Genomic DNA, 20,774 nt, shown 5'->3' on the forward strand with positions numbered 1-20,774 from the left:
CCACAAAATGAGTGAGAAAGTGCTGATCCCTCCTGGACGCCATTCCCCGAACACCAAGCTCAGGCCTTGGCTTTCTCTTCTTGGTCCAACATTATTCCTTACCCAAGATTTGCCATAAATGCCCCCCCCCCCGTACCGACCCACCCAGGTCAGCACAGAGCCCAGACAAGTGGCTACATCAGCCCCTCATCCCACTACCCCCTACTCTGCACTCCTCCTTCCATACCCCCTCCACTTAGGTCTCCATCCTCTCCCACATCCTCCAGATGTGGTCACGCAGGGATGGGGTCCTCAATGGCCTGTTGTCAGTAGGACCTCACGGTGAGCTGGTGTCCATGCCACATACTTTATATCACCATTTCTCACCCCCCTAAAAAAAAAAACCCACAGCAAGATCTTGTTGACCAGAAGCCAAGTGGGGGCCTGGAGAAGCTGAGAGACTTCCCTGAGGTCAGGTAGCTGGTGGGAGCAGAGGATGGAGCCAGGGTTGTGGGTGCATGCCCACCCTCAGCCCACACGATGCTCCAGGCCCCATCCTGGGGTCAGAATCTGAGGCATCTCCCCAATGACCCCACCCTTTTCCCAATGGTGACATGGCCAGTTAGCACCTCTCCTATCATTCCTCTGGCAAAACTCACCCTATGGAAGTACAAAGGCCTGATGGATTTGTCAGTTCTGTGCACTGGAAATGGAATGAGATTCCTGAGTGTGAACTCCGATTTTTCTCATCCCTGCCATCCCCTGCCACTCCTCTTGACTGGTTAATTTTAATTTCAGGCATAATGCTACTTGTGAGATTGCATCCTCTCCACAGTTTGGGATAAGATACTGGAGTTCTCTTCATGTAATAGCTATTTAAGACATATTTCTTGTTATAAATGGCTCCCAGGGTGTACTTGCTAATTTTGAAATCCCACATTATGATGAGGTAAAATTAATAGGAACCTAGCAAAGGAGAAATCCCATTTCTCCTCAAACATCTCCCACATTCATTTGTGGAGAGGCTACCTGTCGTATCTGATGGGCCCTTGCACACAGGTGTACATCGGAGGGGTATCCACAGGCCCCCCTCACGGGCGCACCTCTCAGGTGTTCCTCAGGAGTGTCTCTCGTGCATACACGTCACGGAGAGCATCTCAGAGATGTACCCATAGGTGTAGCTCAGGCACACATCACGGGCATGCCCCTCGGGTGTACCTCAAAAGTGCATTTCACAGGTTTATCCCACAGGTGTAACCCTAACTGCATCAAGGGTCCGCCCCTTCAGGGCTGCTCAGGGGCCCCAGGCATCATCAGTGGGTGTGTCAGGAAATGAGATGGGGGGTCAGGAGCAGATCCAGCCAATGTGTGGTTCAGCAGTTACCCTGGGGCCCCACAGGGGAGGGGGCTGGGGTATCTACCCACGACCCCATGAGTCACAGGTCAAGGACTCCTCCAGGGACGTTAATTCCTGATGCTCAGGGCTCCCACACCTGCAAACACTGCAGGCTCAGGGGCAAGGAAACCGACAGGTACGGTGACGCAGGCACCCCCGTGTAGGTCTGGTGGGCACACTGTGTAAAGGCGAGGGGTGGGGGCACGCCCCAGGTGTCTGGCCATGGCACGACTGTGCCCCGAGCTCCTCCACCAGCAACCTCCTCTGCTCCCCGCCCACGCTGCAAGGACCCCCCTCCGCCCCACCGACCTGAGTACGTTGCGCCTCTGATCCCACGGCCATGTCACTCCCACAGCTGTGACCTAACCCTACAGCTGCCAGACACAGGGTGCGTCCCTCCCCGGCGGGCCTCCCCTGCCCCAGGGCCTGCCCCACCCAGTGCTCCATAGGCAGGTGAGCTTCACAACTCTGACCCATGCCCTCAGCCCTGCAGGGAAGGAGCCATCTGGAAGGAGTCAGGGAGCAGAAGCAGGGAGGGCGGTTGCAGCCGAGTGGGCCTCGGGGTGGAGTGAGCCAAGGATTTGGGAAGTGACCCCCAAAGACCCTGCTGCCCTGGACCGCTCAGCCAGATGGCTGCCTCATTGGCATGTCCCTCACATCAGGCATAATTTGGACTGCAGCTCTGAGCATCTGAAGACAATATGCTGGAAGGCTCTGGAAGCTGTCTGGGGACTGAATTCAGAGCAAGGTGACCCCCACCCCTGGCCCCAAATCTAAGCACCACAGCACCGCACCCACAGCACCTGCCTCCCTCTTCTACCGCAGTCCCCAGGCAGAGTTCACTATTTTTAGGAAAAGTGGGATGCTCAGAGCAGATCCCTGAAAGGAGTCTGCTGTGTGACTAAGCAGAGACAAGAATGTCAGAGCACAAGGGCCTGTGCCCGGCGCTCGGCCAGCTGGGCCCATTATGGCCAGCACAGCTGCGAGGCGCCAGCCCAGAGCCCACAGGGAAAGACCCCCAGAACCAAGGCTTGTGCTGAGAAAACGTGTCTAGGCACGAGAAGTTCCCTGGCCCCGCGATCACACATGTGCGCACACTCACACGTGTGTGCATATATGCACACTCAGACATGCACGAACACACATCTTTATCAGCTGAGTGCAGTAAGATTCAGAACTACACACAAACCCTGCATCCTGGTTAAAAGGCAACATGAGGAAACCTTCAGCCTTTCCCTCAGTCGAGGCCCCTGGTTTGTGATGCCTGGTCCTTGGCTTGGAGGGGCCTGAAGTCCCTCCAGCTATACTGTTCTTCTTCTGCCTCTGTGGGTACAGTCATGGCTGCTGTTGCTGAAGGTGAGCCCAGAATGCCAGGTGCCCACCTGGTCTCTGCTGAGTGATGTGCACAGCTGGGGTATATGGAGTGATGTGCACGCCATGGATGTAACTCTTAACCCCAGCCCTCCAGCAGTCCGTGGGCATGCACACGCATGCACACACATGCCCTTGTACACTCAGCCCACTTGCACGTGCACACGCATGCACACGTGTATATGCATGTGCAACATGCACACACATGATTGTGCACGTACACGCATGCACTTGTACACTCAGCCCACTTGCGCGTGCACACGCATGCACACATGTCTATGCATATGCAGCATGCACACATATGATTGTGCACGCACACAATGCACTTGTACACTCAGCCCACATGCACGGGCACACGCATGCACACATGTATATGCATGTGCAGCATCCACCCACATGATTGTGCACGCACACAATGCACTTGTACACTCAGCCCACATGCACGGGCACACGCATGCACATATGTCTATGCATATGCAGCATGCACACACATGATTGTGCATGTACACGTATGCCCTTGTACACTCAGCCCACTTGCATGTGCACACGCATGCACACATGTATATGCATGTGCAACATGCACACACATGATTGTGCACGTACACACATGCCCTTGTACACTCAGCCCACTTGCACGTGCACACGCATGCACACATGTCTATGCATATGCAGCATCCACCCACATGATTGTGCACGCACACAATGCACTTGTACACTCAGCCCACATGCACGTGCACACGCATGCACACATGTATATGCATGTGCAGCATGCACACACATGATCGTGCATGCACACACATGTGCACACAGTCTCTGAAGAGAAGTGAAGGTCACTCCAGCAGCTGGAGAGTCAGACAGACATGGGCACGTCCTCCAGTTTTAATCCAAACTTTTTGTCGCACCACGGCCCATAGAGAAGCTAGAGTCTGTACAACACCTGGGCAGGTGGATAAGGAGAGAGGCGCCCAGCTGCTGTCTAGGAAGCCAGCCTGCCTGAAGCACATATGCTCCGGAACAATCTTACCTATACAACATGGCAGTGCCCACAGTGTGGCTGTGGATTCTGTGTGAGGAGAGGGTCTAGCAGTATGAATAAAAGTGCCTAATACGTAGGGATTGGGCCAAGGAAAAAGATGTGTGTTGGTGATTCACTAAGACAACCTCTAACTAAGGGTGCCAGCTCTTAACAGAGAAGCTCTGTTGCACTCAGGTGACCTATTGTCACGTGCAAACCCCTCCCCTGCGAGGCCACCTCCTCACCATCAAAGAGAAGGGAAAGTCTCTGCAAACCCCCATCTTGTGGTCCCACCTCCACAATGGATGCTGGGCCACCTTCCTCCCCTCTTGTCGCTTCCCTCCATGAAGGTGGAGCCATGGAGCTGCACTTGCTGACCTCAGCACCGTACTGGGGTCCCCCTCCCTGCTTAGGGCTGGGCGGCATCTCCACGAGGCAGTGCCCCACCTCCCCAGCGCCCCGGAGCCCAGGTCTGAGTGCCAGGAGATGTGGGGCTGCAATCCCCCAGGCAGAAAGGGTCACGGTGTTTGTATTACCCGCCCTGGGGGATTAGGTGTAAGGGCCTGCTCCACTGGCTGCCCAGGACCCCCGCCACAGGCAGAAGCCCCCGAGCTGTGACCCAGCTGCCCCCATTCCAGGGGGTCTGATTTTCCCAGGGGCAGGGGGTGGAAAGTCCAAGATCTAAGCCAAGGGGGGCAGGCATGGGTGAGTCAGCTTGTGCCCTCCCAGGACTCGGTAATCGTCACTAAGAAAGGCTTTGCTGATGACAGTGTTTGCTGGAGTCTGTGTGTGCTTGGGAACCAGCAGCCTCTCCCGGACAGGCAGTGGGACACCATGAGCCTCAGTGAGGAACAGGTGCAGCAGTTCCTCGACCAGAACCCCGGCTTCTCGGACGAGTACTTTGGGAAGAAGCTGAGCCCCGAGAATGTGGCTGGCGCCTGCGAGGATGGCCAGCCAGCAGCCTGCACCAGCTTCCGCGAGCTGTGCCAGGTGGAGGAGAGTGCAGCCTTGTTCGAGCTGGTGCAGGACATGCAGGAGAGCGTGAACATGGAGCGGGTGGTCTTCAAGATCCTGCGACGCCTCTGCCCCATCCTGCACGCCGACCGCTGCAGCCTCTTCATGTACCGCCAGCGCAACGGTGTGGCTGAGCTAGCCACGCGCCTCTTCAGTGTGCAGCCCGGCAGTGTCTTGGAGGACTGCCTGGTGCCCCCCGACTCTGAGATCGTCTTCCCGCTGGACATTGGGGTTGTGGGCCATGTGGCTCAGACCAAGAAGATGGTGAACATCACGGACGTGACAGAGGTGGGCTCTGGGCCACAACGGGCAGGGTCGGCGAGGAGTCCCTACAGGTCCCATAGAGTGGGTCAGCCTGCGGGATCCGGGGGGGACCTCTGCTCTCAGGAAGGCAGCCTGGGGCAGGGGGCAAGTGGGGTGGGCTGGGCCAGAGATTGCGGGAAGGAAGGAAGCCAGCTTTGAGGCAGCTGGGAGGGTGGTCTGGGCAGACCCTGCTGCCCCCTTGACCCACAGGTCCCTGGATGGAGGACTGGGGAGGAAGGGGTCAGAGCAGGGGCTGGTGCAAAGACTCAGAAGGGCCAGTGGGCCCCAGAGCCCAAAACTCAGAACCCCATAGGAGACCCTGCTGCTTCCCAGCACTGGCAAGCTTGCGGGTTCGGGAGAAGCAGCAGGGAGACCAGGGCTGGCCCAGGCTGGGCAGCGAGGATAGACAGCAGTGCATGGAGCTGAGATTCGGCCAGGGGATGGCTGTGGCGCTGGTGCCCTAGGAGTTCAAGAATCCTGGGGTGCAGACCAGGGTGGGTGGGGCTGGGGGATGGAGGTGCCCATTGGATACGGTGTGGGGGGGGGGGGACAGAGGCCCTCAAGGTGAGCATGGGGAGGAGGGGTTCCAAGAAGAAGGAGCAGGAAGAGGTTGCTGGGGGAGAACAAGAGCCACCGGCTTCTCCCCTCCTCTCCCTTGCCCACCTCTGAGACGGGGAAGCAGGACCTGGATCAGCCTCTTCCACTTTCTGTGAAGGAATCCAGAGGGGACTGCCACTGGGATGGGCTTCTCCTGGAACAGCCACTGGACCCTAGTCCTGGAGACAAAGAGACACGTGCACATCCCCCCAGGCCCACTCTGGGGCGGGGGAAGGAAGTGGTTGCAATCCTCTTACATTTATCTGCTCTAAACAACCCTGGGTCCAGCGACCTGAATATAGTAATCTCTGGGATTAGCTTCATCTTCACTCCATTTTAAGAAATAGGTCACCCCATGCATCAGAATATCAGGAGCCTGAACTACCCGGAACAGAAGGGGATCCGGCGCCAGGGAGAGGTGCGGGGATATGCACTGAGGGGTTCTCGCTGCCCCTTCTCTCCCTGTATCTAGTCCCCTCCGTTCTCAGAGTCTGGGCTGGACCTCTCAGCCTCCAGGGCTCTGTCCTCCGGCTCCCCCCGACCCAAGCCTGTGCTGTGTGAGGGTCTGGTCCAGGTGGCATGGCTGTTCTAGGCCCTGTGCCCTTCCCCTCCCTGAGGCCTTGGCTTCTCGAGACCCTTCTACCTCCATCAGGACAACCCACTCTGATTTCTCCCCAGTGGGCGAGGGGCACATGTTGGCCTCAAGCCTCAGGGCTGATCTGAGTCTTGTTGATCTCAGATGCAGTGGAACTGAGAGCAGAGTCAAAATCAGCCAAAAAACAAGTTTCCATTAAGTGCATCACGAAGACCTAAGCATTGCAAGTGTCATGTTGTCTTCAGAGGGGAGACTGAGGCAGAGAGCCTTGCTCCATCTGAGACTCCAGCACCTTCCTCGCTCTATGAGAAAAGCGTGGGGGGCTGTTTTGGGAGAGCGGTGTGTGCCTGGGGGACAGGGACCCCTTGCGGGCAGCAAGGAGGAAGACACCGCGGGGCTGCAACATCACCCCACCACCACTTTGCAGCTCTTAAGACCCCCGAGGGCTCATGGCAAGGCAGCTAGGCAGAAGGCGCTGGAAGGCTGTGGAGGGGACACGGCTCAGCCATGGCCACCGAGCGACTGAGCAGGACCAGACCCAGGTCCTGGCTCTGTGATGGTGTCTGACCCCACTCCAGAGAGCTGTGGGCCCAGAAACAGCCCATCATGAGCGTCCTGCATGTTGCCAAGGCGTCCAGACCCCAGTTGTGGCAGCTAGCTGTTGTAGGGTCAAAGGAGGCTGAATTGGCATTAGGGACACAGCTTTGTGGGGAAGCTCTGGGAGCCAGGCCAGCTCAGAAGAGGGAGGAGGGCAGCATTACCAGGCTGGCCCTGCAGAGCACAGATGGGCCAGGAGGCAGGTGGGTGCAGCGGGTGACAATGATGAGGGTCTAGGCAGTAGGGGCAGGGTCGGGGCACTTTCGAGCAGTCACAGGACCCCTAGACCTACTGAAGCTGAGGGGGGACGGAGGTGCCAAGGTGACAGCAGGGTCCTTTCCATGGGGTGCTGGGTGGGTTGCAACCCCTGGAATGGGGAGCACGAGAGCGTGGATGTTTGGGAATGAGGCTTAGGATGCAATGGGCCTGGGGTTGCTCCTGCTCTTACACTGTGGTTACAGAGCTTCCGGGAGCCTGAGCGTCACCCGCTGCCCTCAAGGTGGCTGGGGCCCCGAGCGAGGCTCTGGGACTGCAGGGTCTGATTCAGTAGAGAAGCCGGGTGGGAGCCTTGATATGGAGACAGTGGAGTAGAAGATGCAGGCAGGGCGCCCGAACAGGCACAAGCTATAAGGATGTGGAATGCAGGTGACCCCAGCCCTTGGGTGACTCCGTTCAGAGAGCACAGCTCCTGGCCAGAACCTGCTCTTGACCTTCCTGAGGCTCCCTTCAGCTTGCACCTAGCGTGTGGGAGACACACCGAGAAGCTAGAGCCACGGGCCACAGGGTGAAGGCCCCAGTGTGGCGGGAGCAAGCAGGGGTGTCTGGTCTGGCGTGGGGCACCTGGGAGCAGGGGAGTGCAGCTGAAGGGCAGTAAGGAAAGTCTGGGGCAGAGCCGAGGGCCTGCCAGGAGATGGGGCTGTGTGGCCAGGACGGCAGAACCCCAGGGCAGCAAGCACTGGGAAGGTGACCAGAGAGCACAGACGCGGAACGTGGAGATGCGCAAACAGCCCTGAGCTCATGCCTGTGCTCAGCCCCGGGGTGAGATTGCGCTCCTGCCACCTTCAGGGATCCCGTGTTGATTTCCCTTTGACGCCAGGTGCCCTGTGGCAGCAGGTGACAGCCGCATCCCCATAACCAGGCAGGAGAGGCAGGGGACAGGTTGGCACCAGACACATGCACCTCTTCACGAGAACATGGACTGTTCTTGTCCCCAGCAGGCTTCCTCCGACTTCCCACTGGCCTGAACTGTGGCCCAGCTGCCCATGCAAGGGAGGCTGGACAGTGGCCGCTCCATCCTTGGTTTGCAAGGAGGCCGAGGCACAGAGAGGCACGGGAAGTCGTGTGGGGTCAGTCACGCCTCTGTCTGCCACAAGACTGACAGTCCTTGAGTAAACCCAAAAGAGCTCCTTTAACAACAAATAATAATAACAAAATGTAGGGAGAAATTATAGGGATTTCCTCACTCAACCCAAGGTGACCAGGGAGGAGAGGGGCACAGGGCCATCCCGATCTTCCTGGAGGTCACACAGTGGCAGGTCCAGGCCCCAACCTAGGCAGTCCAACTCTGAGCAGTCCCCTTGGCCTCATGTAAATAAATATCAGTACCCAGGAAGTAGGAGGCTGGACCTGGAGTCACATCCACCCTGAACGGCAGAATCTTAGCCACTTGGAGGGGCCTCATCCCGGTAACACTCCATACCTGGGCCGAGACAAAGCCCAGCTGACCTGTTCCCTGTAGAAACAGAACTTAAGGGCCCCTCAACCAGCCCCCAGCCAAGGAGAGGCCCCAGGGAGCGACTCTAAGACTAGCAGGACCTGCCCTCGGGGCCACAAGTGGATTAATGCCTTATCATACGGGCAACGGGCCCCATGGAGCAGACGCTGGCTGGAGCATGGCCCCGGGAGACCCGCAGAGGACCCTCCACCCTGACTCACACTCACCCTTTATTCAGCTGACAGACTTTTGGGGAGGAACATGTCGGGGCTGGCCCGAGGACAGGTGAAGGCAGGAGAGGGCAGCCTGAGCTAGGAGGGACTTATGGACAGACAGATGGGCGACTCCAGAGGTACCCAAGAAGCTGGCTTGGCCAGATGACAGCAGGTGTGGGAGGGCCCAGGCCTGCCACAACCCAGGCCTTGTGAGGACTCAGCAAAGTCTGTGATCGAGGGCTGGGGTTAGTGGCTCTGAGTGGGGGGATAGAGGCTGGAGCCACAAGGACAGGCCATGGGCCATGTGCTCTTATGCTTCCTGGGCTCCTGATGCCTGGGGCAGGGCCACCTGGGGCTCAGCACTGGCCTGGGCGGTGGCTTCCGTGGAGCTTAGCCCTGCCCCCCACTGGGTCGGGGGGAGCCAGGGCTCCAGGTCTACAGACTGACGGCCTCTCTTTTCTCTCCTCTTGCTGCCCAGTGCCCCCACTTCAGCTCCTTTGCTGATGAGCTGACCGACTACGTGACAAAGAACATTCTGGCCACACCCATCATGAATGGCAAAGATGTCGTGGCTGTCATCATGGCCGTGAACAAGCTCAACGGCCCATGTTTCACAAGTGAAGACGAAGACGTGAGTGTTGGGGGGCCTTCTGGGCGTGCACGCCTCTGTACGTGGGCCAGCTCTGTCCCCGGTCTGTCCTGTGCTGGCGGGTGGTGCGTGCTCCCCTGAGGCCTGCGTGTCCCTCTCCTGTGCTTGGTTCCACGAGCTCATCTCTGTGTCTCTTGCACACCTGTGTGTGTCTGCACACAAACAGGCCCGTGTGCGCTGACCTCGGTGCCGGGCGTGGGCCCCGTTCCAGGCGGCTGCGTGCCTCTCCACCCTTGCACACCTGAGCACCTTCTGAAAACCGGAGTTTCTGACTACTGTTGCTGTAATTCCTGTTTCAGGTTTTCTTGAAGTACCTGAATTTTGGCACATTAAACCTGAAGATCTACCACCTGAGCTACCTTCACAACTGTGAGACCCGCCGCGGCCAGGTACCTGTCCCGCCCCAGCCTCCCTGCCCTCCGGGACGTCCGAGTGTGTCCAGGCCTCTGTGCTGGTCTCTCTGGACAAAGACAAAGCTCAGCCTGGGCAGGTGCAGGGCCGGCAGCTGCTGGGGCTCCTGGGCTTTTGTGGCTGTGGTGTTGTGAGGGCGCCCGCCGCAGGGGCAGGGGGGCAGCATCAGGACGCCATCGTGCCGCTGGGACCCCATGAGAGGTTGGGTCCCTCATCCCGTCTGCCCACCCTGACTCTCCCCCAGCCCCGGTGGGTGTGAGCACCCACCCAGAGGCACCACCCCGCCTTCGAAGCCTCATCAAACTCTCTTGGGGAGGAGCTGGGCTGAATGATGAATGGACAATGGGGACAGAGGTTCGGCCACTAGGTGGCTGAGTCCCCCGGTGTGTTCGGCCCCTAGCTGCGCAGGAGAACCATTGCTTCCAGGGCTGGAATCTGCTTCCCCCCCTCACCTCCCCGCTCAGCGAGGAGGGTGTGGGCCTGATGGGAGTAAGGTGGGGCCTTGTGTTTTGGGAATGGTACAGAGCTGATGGGCACGTGAGGTAGGTCCCCTCTGTGTCCTCCTGCCTCAGTCTCCGGCCCACTGGAGGACTGGAAGACAGTGAGTGGGCCCTGGGAGAGGACAAAAAGTCCCTCTGGGCCTGGGGCTGGGAAAGCTGTATAAGATGTGGCCTTTGGGCTAAGCCTTAGAAGATGTGGAGAGTGACATGGTCACTCCCCGCCCTCCCTGCTTTCTGTTCCGTCTGCAAATGCTGTGTGCATCCTGGTCACCTGCTGTAAACGTGCTTAAAATGATGAGAGGTTCCTCTGCTCAGCTCAGCATCTAGAAAGGCTATTTCGGTGCCCCCTCCTGACCCATGGGCTGTAGAAGGAGCAGCCTGAGCAGGGGGTCTGGGATTCCCTGAGGTTATCTCTTGACCATAGGCCAGCCCCACTGACTGGGGAGGAAAAAAAAGCCTCTGAGAGAGATACCGCCCACAGGCCATGGTTGTGCCGCAGGGCAGTGGGAGGACCCCTGGGGGAGGACAGGAGGGTACCCTGGGCAGAGGGAAGAACATGGCCTGAGGCCTTGGATGAAGTGATGGCACAGTGGGGGTTAGTCAGACAGGGCTCAGGGCCAACTGGGGAGCAGTGAAGGTCTGTGAGGCCGGCCTGACACATGAGACTGGCTTCTAGAAAGGCCTCCAGGTGCACTGTCCTGTTTGGGGGGAAGTCACTGTGAGCCCCACACTGCAGGAAGAGGGTTCTTCACTGGAGATATGTCTCCTTTCACCCTTTATCAATTTATATTATCATTTGTTTACATCCATCTGGAGTCATGGGTGTTTAGGTTATAACCCTGGTCAACTTGATTGATTTTGTCATTCAGTCTGTTCTGACTGTAGCCACTGGGAGACCCTCAGTGGGCTCCCCTGCCGTCTGACATAACCCATCAACTCATCACTCTGGGTGTTTTCTGTGAGTTGGGTTGGCGGATGGGTAGGTTTGCTGGTTTCCGGCAAGGGGGGGGACGGGTTGCACATTCCGTGCTTTCTGTCACAACCAGATGCTCCAGACTCATTTGTGTATTTCCTGTGTGGCCCTGGAATCAGCAGTCCCTCAAGGATCTCCACTGCTTTAATTGGGGAACGGTCCTAGAAGCAGCGACCTGGGCACTGGGTGTGCTCTTGGCTACTGGGGTGTCGGAGCAAGGGAATGCATGTGCACCTGCTAGCCTGTGCACAGAACATCTGCACATCTACATGTACACGAACCCGTGTGCAGCTAAACTTGAGTTCCCACTGGTGTCTCCACATGGATCATTCTGGCTCCCCCCGCTTGCTGGCAGGCAAGTTTCCACTCCAACAGTGAGATAGATACCTGGCTCCCATCATCCACCACTCATTTACTTAAGTGTTCAATTCCAGTGTATGTGCACAGCAAGAACAGAATTGTTAACCCGTTCCCCATGGGAAGACAGTGTTCACGGGCAGCTTCTTTTGTCTTTAGTCTTACAGACTCTGCTCATTTCCCAAAATACTTCAATCAGCACCTTTTCTCCGCCTCCTTCAGTGAGGTGGTTTCACAGTTTGATTCTCTTGTCAGAGTCTGCATTCTTTCGTGGAATCGCCCAACCTGCGAAATGACTGTTTTATTGGCACACATTAAGGTTCATCATTTGTGCTATAAATTTCCATAAGCCCAACAAATGTATCACGACAGGTAACTACTGTATCCTACAGAATAATTTCCCTGCCCTAAAAATCCCCTGTGCTCCAGGTGTTCATCCCTCCCTTCCCACCTCCACCGAACGGCTGGCAACCACTGATCTTTTTGCTGTCTCCACAGTTTTGCCTTTTCCAGAATGTCATAGAGTTAGAACCATGCAGTGTGTGGCTTTTTCAGATTGGCTTCTTTCCCTTAGTAAAATGCATTTAAGATGCCTCCATTCCTTTTAATGGCTTGATAGCTCATTTCTTTTTAGTGCTGAATAATATTTCGTTGTCTGGATGGACCACATTCACCTATGAAAGGACATCTTGATTGCTTCCAGTTTGGGGCACTTATGAATAAAATTGCTAGAAACATTTGTGTGCAGGTTTGTGTATATGTATAAGTTTTCAATTCAGTTGAGTATATACCAAGGAGTGCAATTGCTGGATAATATGGTATAATTGTGTTTAACTTTCTGAGAAACTGCCAAAAAGCAATGGTGTCATTTTGCATTCCCATCAACAATGAATGAGAATTCCTATGGCTCTCCATCCTCATCAGTTTTTGGTATTGTCAGTGACTTGGATTTTATTCATTCTAATAGATGTATCTCATTTTTGTTTTAATTTACAATTCCCTAATGACAAATACTATTGAGCATCTTTTCATATACTTATCTGCCATCCGTATATCTTATTCTTTGGTGAGGCGTCTGTTCAGATCTTTGTCCATTTTTAAATTAGTCTTCTGTTTTCTTATTGTTTTAAGTATTTGTAAATTTTGGATACAAGTCCTTTATCAGATTTGTGTTTTGCAAATATTCTTTCCAAGGGTATAGCTCGTTTCCTCATTCTCTTAACAGTGCATTTGGAAAAACAGAAGTTTTAAATTTTATTTTATTTTTTTGAAGATTTTATTTATTTATTTGACAGAGAGAGAGAGAGCCAGAGAGGGAAAACAAGCAGGGGGAGTGGGAGAAGGAGAAGCAGGCTCCCAACTGAGCAGGGAGCCTGATGCGGGGCTCGATCCCAGGACCCTAGGATCATGACCTGAGCCGAAGGCAGACCCTTAACCGAATGAGCCACCCAGGCGCCCCAGAAGTTTTAAAAATTTTTTTTAAGATTTTTATTTATTTGCGAGAGAGAGAATGAGAGACAGAGAGCATGACAGGGAGGAGGGTCAGAGGGAGAAGCAGACTCCCTGCTGAGCAGGAAGCCCGATGTGGGACTCGATCCCGGGACTCCAGGATCATGACCCGAGCCGAAGGCAGTCGCTTAACCAACTGAGCCACCCAGGCACCCTAGTTTTAAATTTTAATAAAGTCCAACTTATTAATTTTTCTTTCATGAAGTGTAGTTAGGTGTTATATCTTAAAACTCATTACTATGTCCATCAATAGATGGATGAATGGATAAAGTCACAGAATATTATTCAGCCATAAAAAAGAATGAAATCTTGCCACTTGCAACAACATGGATGCGCTAGAGAGTATAATGCTAAACAAAATCAGTCAGAGAAATACAAATACCATATGATCTCACTCATATGTGGAATTTAAGAAAGAAAACAAACAAGCAAAGGGGAAAAACCAAGAAACAGACTCTTAACTATAGAGAAAAAAACTGACAGTTCCCAACGGGGAGGTGAGGGGTAGGTGAAATAGGTGATGGGAACTAAGGAGGGCGCTTGTCTTGATGAGTTTCGGTGTTGTTTGGAAGTGTTGAATCACTGTATTGTACACCTGAAACTAATAGAGCACCGTGTGTTCACCAACTGGAATTAAAATAACAACTTTTTTTAAAAAACCTCATCACCAAACTCAGGGTCACCATATTTTCTTCTTTGTCATCTTCTAAGAGTTTTATAGTTAGGTCTATGAGTTAATATTTATGAAAGCTGTAGGGTCTGGATCTAGATACACTTGTTTGCATGTAGATATCAAATTGTGCAAAACTATCCTTTCTCCATTGAATTGCCTTTGTTCCTTCATCAAACTGCAGTTGTGTGGGTCTATTTCTGGGTTCTCTATTCTGTTTTATTGCTCTATGCATCTATTTTTTCACTAATACCATAGAGTCTTGATCATTATAGATTTATAGTCTTGAAATCAGAAATATCAATTCTCCAACTTTATTGTCTTACAGTATTACGCTGGCTGTTGCATGGGTGGGGGGGAGGGGCCTTTCCATATAAACTTTATTTTTTTTTTTTAAGATTTTATTTATTTATTCATGAGAGACAGAGGGACAGAGGCAGAGGAGGAGCAGGTTCCCTGTGGAGCAGGGAGCCCGACACGGGGCTTGATCCCAGGCCCCTGGGATCATGACCTGAGCCGAAGGCAGATGCTTAACGACTGAGCCACCCAGGCGTCCCTCCATATAAACTTTAAATCAGTTTGTCCATATCCACAAAATAGCTTGCTGGTATTTTAATTGGGACTGCATTTGTTAATTTGTACCTAAGTATTTCATTTTTATGCTAATATAAGTGATTTTGTGTTCTTAATTTCAAGTTCCAGTTATGTATTGCTGATATAAAGAAAAGTGACTGACTTTCGTATATTAACCTTATATCCTGTGACCTTAAAACAATCACTTATTAGTTCCAGGAAGATTTTTTAAATTGATTCCTTGGTTATTTTCACATAGACAATCATGTCATCTGCAAACTAAGACAGTTTTATTCCTTCTTTCCCAATCTATATACATCGTATTTCTTTTTTTTTATCATTGCACTTGCTAGGACTTCCAGTACAATGTTGAATATGAGTGGTGAGAGGGGGCACCCTTGCCATATTCCCAATATTAAGAGGGAAACATCTAGTTTCTCACCATTAAGTTTGATGCTTGCTAAAGGGTTTTGTTGAATTTTCATCTAGCTAAGGAAGCTTCTTTCTATTTGGCATAGAGTTTTTATTCTGAATGCGTGTTGGATTTTTGTCAAATACTTTTTTTCCATCAACTGATATGAAGGTATTATTTTTTCTTCTTTAGCCTGTTAATGTGGTAGATTATATTAATTGATTTTCAAATATTGAGCCCACCTTGTATACCTGGGATAAATCCCACTTACTCATAGAGTATACTTATTTTTATACTTCATTGGATTGGTTTGCTAATATTTTATTAAGAATTTTTGCATCTATGTTCATAAGAGAATTTGGTCTATAGTTTTTCTTTCTTGTGATGTCTTTTTAAAAATATTTTATTTATTCATTTAAAAGAGAGAGAGCAAGAGAGGGAAGGAGCACAAACGGGGGGAGAGGCAGAGGGAGAGGGAGAAGCAGACTCCCCACTTAGCTGGGAGCCTGATGTGGGGCTTGATCCCAGGACTTGCAGATCATGACCCAAGCGGAAGGCAGATGCTTAACCATCTGAGCCACCCAGGTGCCCCTCTTGTGATGTCTTTATCTGGTTTTGGTATTAGGTAATGTTGGCCTCATAGAATGGGTTAAGAAGTGTTCCCTCTGCTTCTATTTTTTTTTTTAAGAGATTGTAGTGAATTGAGCAAATTTCTTCCCTATGTTTGGTAGAAAATTCATCAATGAATTCATCAAGGACTGGTGCTTCCTTTTTTTTTTTTTTTTAAAGATTTTATTTATTTATTTGACAGAGAGATAGAGAGAGAGCACAGATAGGCAGAGTGGCAGGCAGAGGGAGAAGCAGGCTCTCTGCTGAGCAGAGAGCCCGATGCAGAGCTCGATCCCAGGGCCCTGGGATCATGAGCTGAGCTGAAGGCAGACGCTTAACCGAATGAGCCACTCAGGCACCCCTGGTGCTTTCTTTTTTGAAGATTATTAATTATTATTCCAATATCTTTAATACATATAGTTCTGTTCAGATTATTCTATTTCACCTTATATGAGTGTTGATAGTTTGTGTCTTTCAAGGCATTGAAAACTTCATTTTATCTAAGTTGTTACATTTTGGGGCTCAGTGTTGTTCTTAATGTTTTTTTTTTTTTCCTTCTGCTTGCTTTAGGCTTACATTGATTTTCCTTTTCTAGTTTCCTAAAATTAGGTTATTGGTTTTGGATCTTGCTTCTCCTCTATTATGTCCATTTAATGTTGTAAACATCCCTCTAAGCACCACTTTCACTGCATCCCACAAATTTTAATAAGCTGTATTTTTGTTTTCATTTAGTTCAAACTCTTTATAAATTTCTTTGGAGACTTCTTCTTTGACCCATGTATTATTTAGAAGAGTTCTGTCTCATATATTTTGGAATTTTCTAGCTACTTTCTATTTAATTTCCGATCCCTAGTTTAATTCTGCTGGGGTATGATAATACATTCGTTACGATTTTTATTCCATATTTGTTAAGATGTGTTTTACAGACCAGAATATGGTCTATTTCGGTGAGTGCTCCATGTGATCTTGAAAGAACGTATATTCTGCTGTTGTTGGATGGAGTGGTCTGTTGATGTGCATTATCTCCAGCACTGTTTAGTTCAACCCCTCTTACTGATTTGCTGCCTGCGGTTTCTCTCAATTACTGAAAGAAGAGTACTGAAGTTAACCGACTAGTGAGTTTATCTATTGCTCCCTCAAGTTTTATCAGTTTTTGCTTCATGCAGTTTGATGCTCTCTACTTAGGTCCATACACGTTAAGGAAGTTATCTCCTTGGAGAACCGACCCCCGGTATCATTAGGTAGTGTCCCCTTTTACCCCTGATCATTCTCCTTCTTCTGAAGTCTGCTTTGTCTACAAGTGACGGTGACACAGCAACTGTGACTTCTTTTGATTGCTGTTAGCGTCGTGTATATTTCTCCCTCTCTTTACTTTCTTCCCAGCTATTTTTGCTGTGGTAAAAGGCACATAACGTAGAACTCACTATCTTAACCATTTTTAAGCCTCCAGTTCAATGGTATTAAGTACATTCATAATGTGTAACCATCACTACCACCATCTCCAGACTCTTCGCAGAGTCCCAAACTAAAACTCTAACCTCATTAAATACCAGCTCCCCGGCCCCGGCCACCAGCCCCTGGCACCCATCGTTCTACTTTCTGCCTCTGTGATTCTGACTACTCTAAGCACCTTATATAAATGGGAGCATACGGTATTTTTCTTTTTGTGACTGGTTTGTTTCATTTACTGTAAAGTCCTTGAGGTCCATCCATTTTGTAGCTGGTGTCCGAATTTCTTTCTTTTTAAGACTGAATAATATTCCATTATCTGGATAGACCACATTTTGCTATCCTTTTATCTATCAGTGGACACTTAGGTTGCTTCCATATTTTAACTATTGTGAATAACACTGTTATGAGTATGAGTGCACAAACATCTCTTTGAGACCCTGCTTTTGGTTCTTTTGAGTACATACCCAGAAGTGGAGTTGCTGGGTCATAGGGTAGTTCTATTTTTAATTTTTGAGGAAATTTCATACTGTTCTCCACAGTGGCTGCACCATTTTCCATTTTCACCAACAGTACGCAGGGTTCCAATTTCTCCACATCCTCTCCAACACTTGATATTTTCTGTGTGTTTTTATAGTAGCCATGCTAGTGGGTATGAGGTGGTTCTTTATTGTGGTTCTGGTTTGCATTGCCCTAAGATTAGTAATATTGGTCATCCTTTCATTGGCCATCTGTGTATCTTCTTTGGAATGTCTGTTTAAGTCCTTTGCCCATTTTTTATCTGGTTATTTGGTTTTTTGTTGTTGAGTTTTAGGGATTCTTTACATATTCTGCATATTCATCTCTTATGAGATATATGATTTACAAATATTTTCTCCCATTCTGTGGGTTACCCTTTTACCTTTATTGCACAGAAGTTTTTAATTTTCAGAAAGTCCAATTTGTTTATTTTTTCTTTTGTTGACTGTGCCTTTGCTGCCCTATTCAAGAAATCATTGCCAACCCAGTGTCAAGAAGCTTTTGTCTTATGTTTTGTTTTAAGAGTTTTCTAGTTATAGGTCTTATATTTAGGTCCTTCACTCATTTTTAGTTAATTTTTGCAAATGATGTGAGGTAAGGATCCACCTTCATTCTTTTGCATGGGGATATCCAGTTTTCCCAACTCCATTTGTTCAAAAACTATCTTTTCCCCCACTGAATGATCTTGGCAACCTTGTTGATAATCATTTGACCATTTATGTGTGGGTTTATTTTTGGACTCTCTGTTCTGTTCCGTTGATCTATATGTCTGTCTTTATGCCAGCATCACACTGTTTTGATTAAGGTAGCTTTGTAGCCCGTCTTGACTTAGGAAGTATGAGTCCTCCTCTTTGTTCTGCTTTTCAAAGATTGGCTATTCAGGGCCCTTGAGATTCCATATGCATTTTAGGATTTTTTTTTTATTTCTGCAAAAATCATTTAAATTTAGATAGAGATTAAATTGAATCTTTCGGTCACTTTGGGTGATCTGATATTGTAACAATATTAAGTCTTCCAATTCATGACTAAGACGTGTCTTTCTATTTATTTATGTCTTCTTTAATTTATTTCAGCAATGTTTTCTAGCTTTTGTTGTTACAATAATGCTAACTTTTATAACTGCCCATGTATTTACCTTTATTGAAATCTTTATTTCTTCATACATCTTTTAGTCCCTTTCTTGTGTCCATCATTTCAGCTGCAGGACTTCCCTTTAACATTTCTTGCAGGGCAGGTCTAGTGGTGACAAATGCCCTCAGCTTCTGTTTACCTGGGAATGTCTTAATTTCTCTCTCAATTTTGAAGGACAGCTTGCCAGATATAGGATTCTTGGTTGAGAGCCTTTTTTTTTTTTTTAAATTTTAGAACTTGATTATGTCAACCCATTGTCTTCAAACCTCCAAACAAAATTCCTGATGAGAAATCTGCAGACAGCCTTAGTGAGGATCCCTTGTATGCGACAAGTCACCTTTCTTGCTGTTTTCAAGGTTCTCTTTGTCTTGGCTTTGGACAGTTTGATTATAATGTGTCTTGGTGTGGGTGTTTTTAGTTCATCTTGCTTGGAGTTTGTTGAGCTTCTTGGATGTTAATATCCATGTATTTCATTAAGTTCAGGGGGTTTCCAGCCATTTTTCTCCAAACACCCTCTCTGTGTATCCCTCTGCCCTAGCAGGGTCTAGCCCACCTCCCTTGGGGCTGAAGTCCTGAGTTGCTCTCATTCTGCCCTTGCTCTGTAGCCTCCTATTCTCCCAGGAATGGATAATGCTACTTCCTCTCAGTCAGGCCCCTTAACTTCATTGCTGTGAGGACATTTTGCCAATTCTTATCAGCAGCATCTCCAAACACTGACCTTAGGCCAGGATTCAAATCCAACCCCATACATCCCAGGTGTGGGGCTTGGAGAGGCAAGTCTGGGAACATTTTCTTGACCCTGTCCCACCACACACACTTTCCCCCACTGGGTATTGCCCACAAGTGGGGGGAGGGGGTGCAGTTCACGCCAAGAAAGTTACATCTCAGGGGAAGCCAAGTTTTTAATCCTCCGCCTGTCATGTGTTGAGCCCCCACTTCCCTCTCCAACTATCCCCGCTTGACTGCTTCCCTTTATAAACACAAATCAGGGCCCTGTCTGCCACAGTCATGGACACATCTCAGGATCCTTCTCCTTCTGCATCTTGTCAGCCCACTCCCACTCAGCACTCCCACTCAGCAGTCAGAGCCATACTTTGAAAACTTAAGTCAGGTCACTGGGTGGCCTCAGGGACACCTGCAGTCCTCTCCCCCTCCTGGCTCTCCCCACCCCTTGCTCCATCCCAGCCATTGTCCCCCATAGGGGCCTTTACACCTGCAGGTCCCTCTGCCAGGAACACTGTTTCCACACACCTTTTGGCTCCTCTGCAGAGAGATGTCCCCTGCCCTGAGTACCCCCACTTGAGCCCCGCATTCCCTACCCAACCCTGCGTCCTGTATTTCCTCTGTATTCCCTACATCTCCTTGTAACAAGCCGTAGGACTGTTCATTCTGCTCATGTTCTAGCTCCCCCCTGCCCCCACTTAGAGGTGAATTCTAAGACTCAGGGATTTTTGTCTGTTCTGTTGTCCAGTTATCCCAGATCTAAACCAGACAATAAGTGTCATTCCACCAAATGAATTGCCAATGCTTAGGGAATATGGACTACCTGGAAATGCATGGTTTCCAGCTCCTCAGACCGCACACATGCACACATGTACTTTAAGACAGAGTTCTAACGTGGACTTCCAACGATAGACATCCATGCCTCAGTCGTGTGCTTTGATTTCCTACTCAGACATCACCTAGTCCTAGTAGAAGGCAGTTTCTGATACCTCATACTATGAACGACATTTTTAAGAACGCTAATTTTAATTTGCACAAAGCACAGGGCTCTACCTCACAGCCCTTTTTGGAGAGAAAGGTAGAGAGATCTACCTTTCTCTCCAAAGAGACCAAACTTCGGCCAGTGATTAAAGACCGGCATCCACACAGTTTGCAGTTGAGCCTGGTGCCTGCTCCTTTCTTTCTCTCCTCCTCGTGTTGCGGGAGGGCAGGTACCTGGGAATTAAAGCAGTTCTCATGCAGAACTTGTCCCTGCCTTCCTTAAACCTTAGCAGCTCTTCAGGGTCCTAACAACCCCTCAGCAGGGCTATGGCCCCTCAGACCTGCCCTCCATCCTCCAGTCAAGAACTACTGAGCACCCGGGGCGCCTGGGTGGCTCAGTTGGTTAAGCGACTGCCTTTGGCTCAGGTCATGATCCTGGAGTCCCGGGATCGAGTCCCGCATCGGGCTCCCTGCTCGGCAGGGAGTCTGCTTCTCCCTCTGACCCTCCTCCC

General features: G+C 50.4%; 1 protein-coding gene across 2 annotated transcripts in view; it reads left to right on the forward strand.

Moving 5' to 3' along the window:
- Positions 1–4,586: 4,586 nt before the first annotated feature.
- PDE6B (phosphodiesterase 6B) overlaps positions 4,587–20,774 on the forward strand; it is a 34,217-nt gene continuing 18,029 nt past the window's right edge. For both annotated transcript variants that reach the window (XM_045881693.1, XM_045881692.1), the window contains exons 1-3: positions 4,587–5,063; positions 9,275–9,427; positions 9,745–9,834. In XM_045881693.1, the coding sequence (XP_045737649.1) occupies positions 4,596–5,063; positions 9,275–9,427; positions 9,745–9,834 (711 nt within the window). In that variant the 5' untranslated portion in view covers positions 4,587–4,595. The remainder of the gene's footprint in view (positions 5,064–9,274; positions 9,428–9,744; positions 9,835–20,774) is intronic.

This window comes from Mirounga angustirostris, unplaced genomic scaffold (assembly GCF_029215605.1).
Source record: "Mirounga angustirostris isolate CCGP_5_RB_7025 unplaced genomic scaffold, mMirAng1.0.hap1 SCAF_2, whole genome shotgun sequence".
NCBI lineage: Eukaryota > Metazoa > Chordata > Mammalia > Carnivora > Phocidae > Mirounga > Mirounga angustirostris.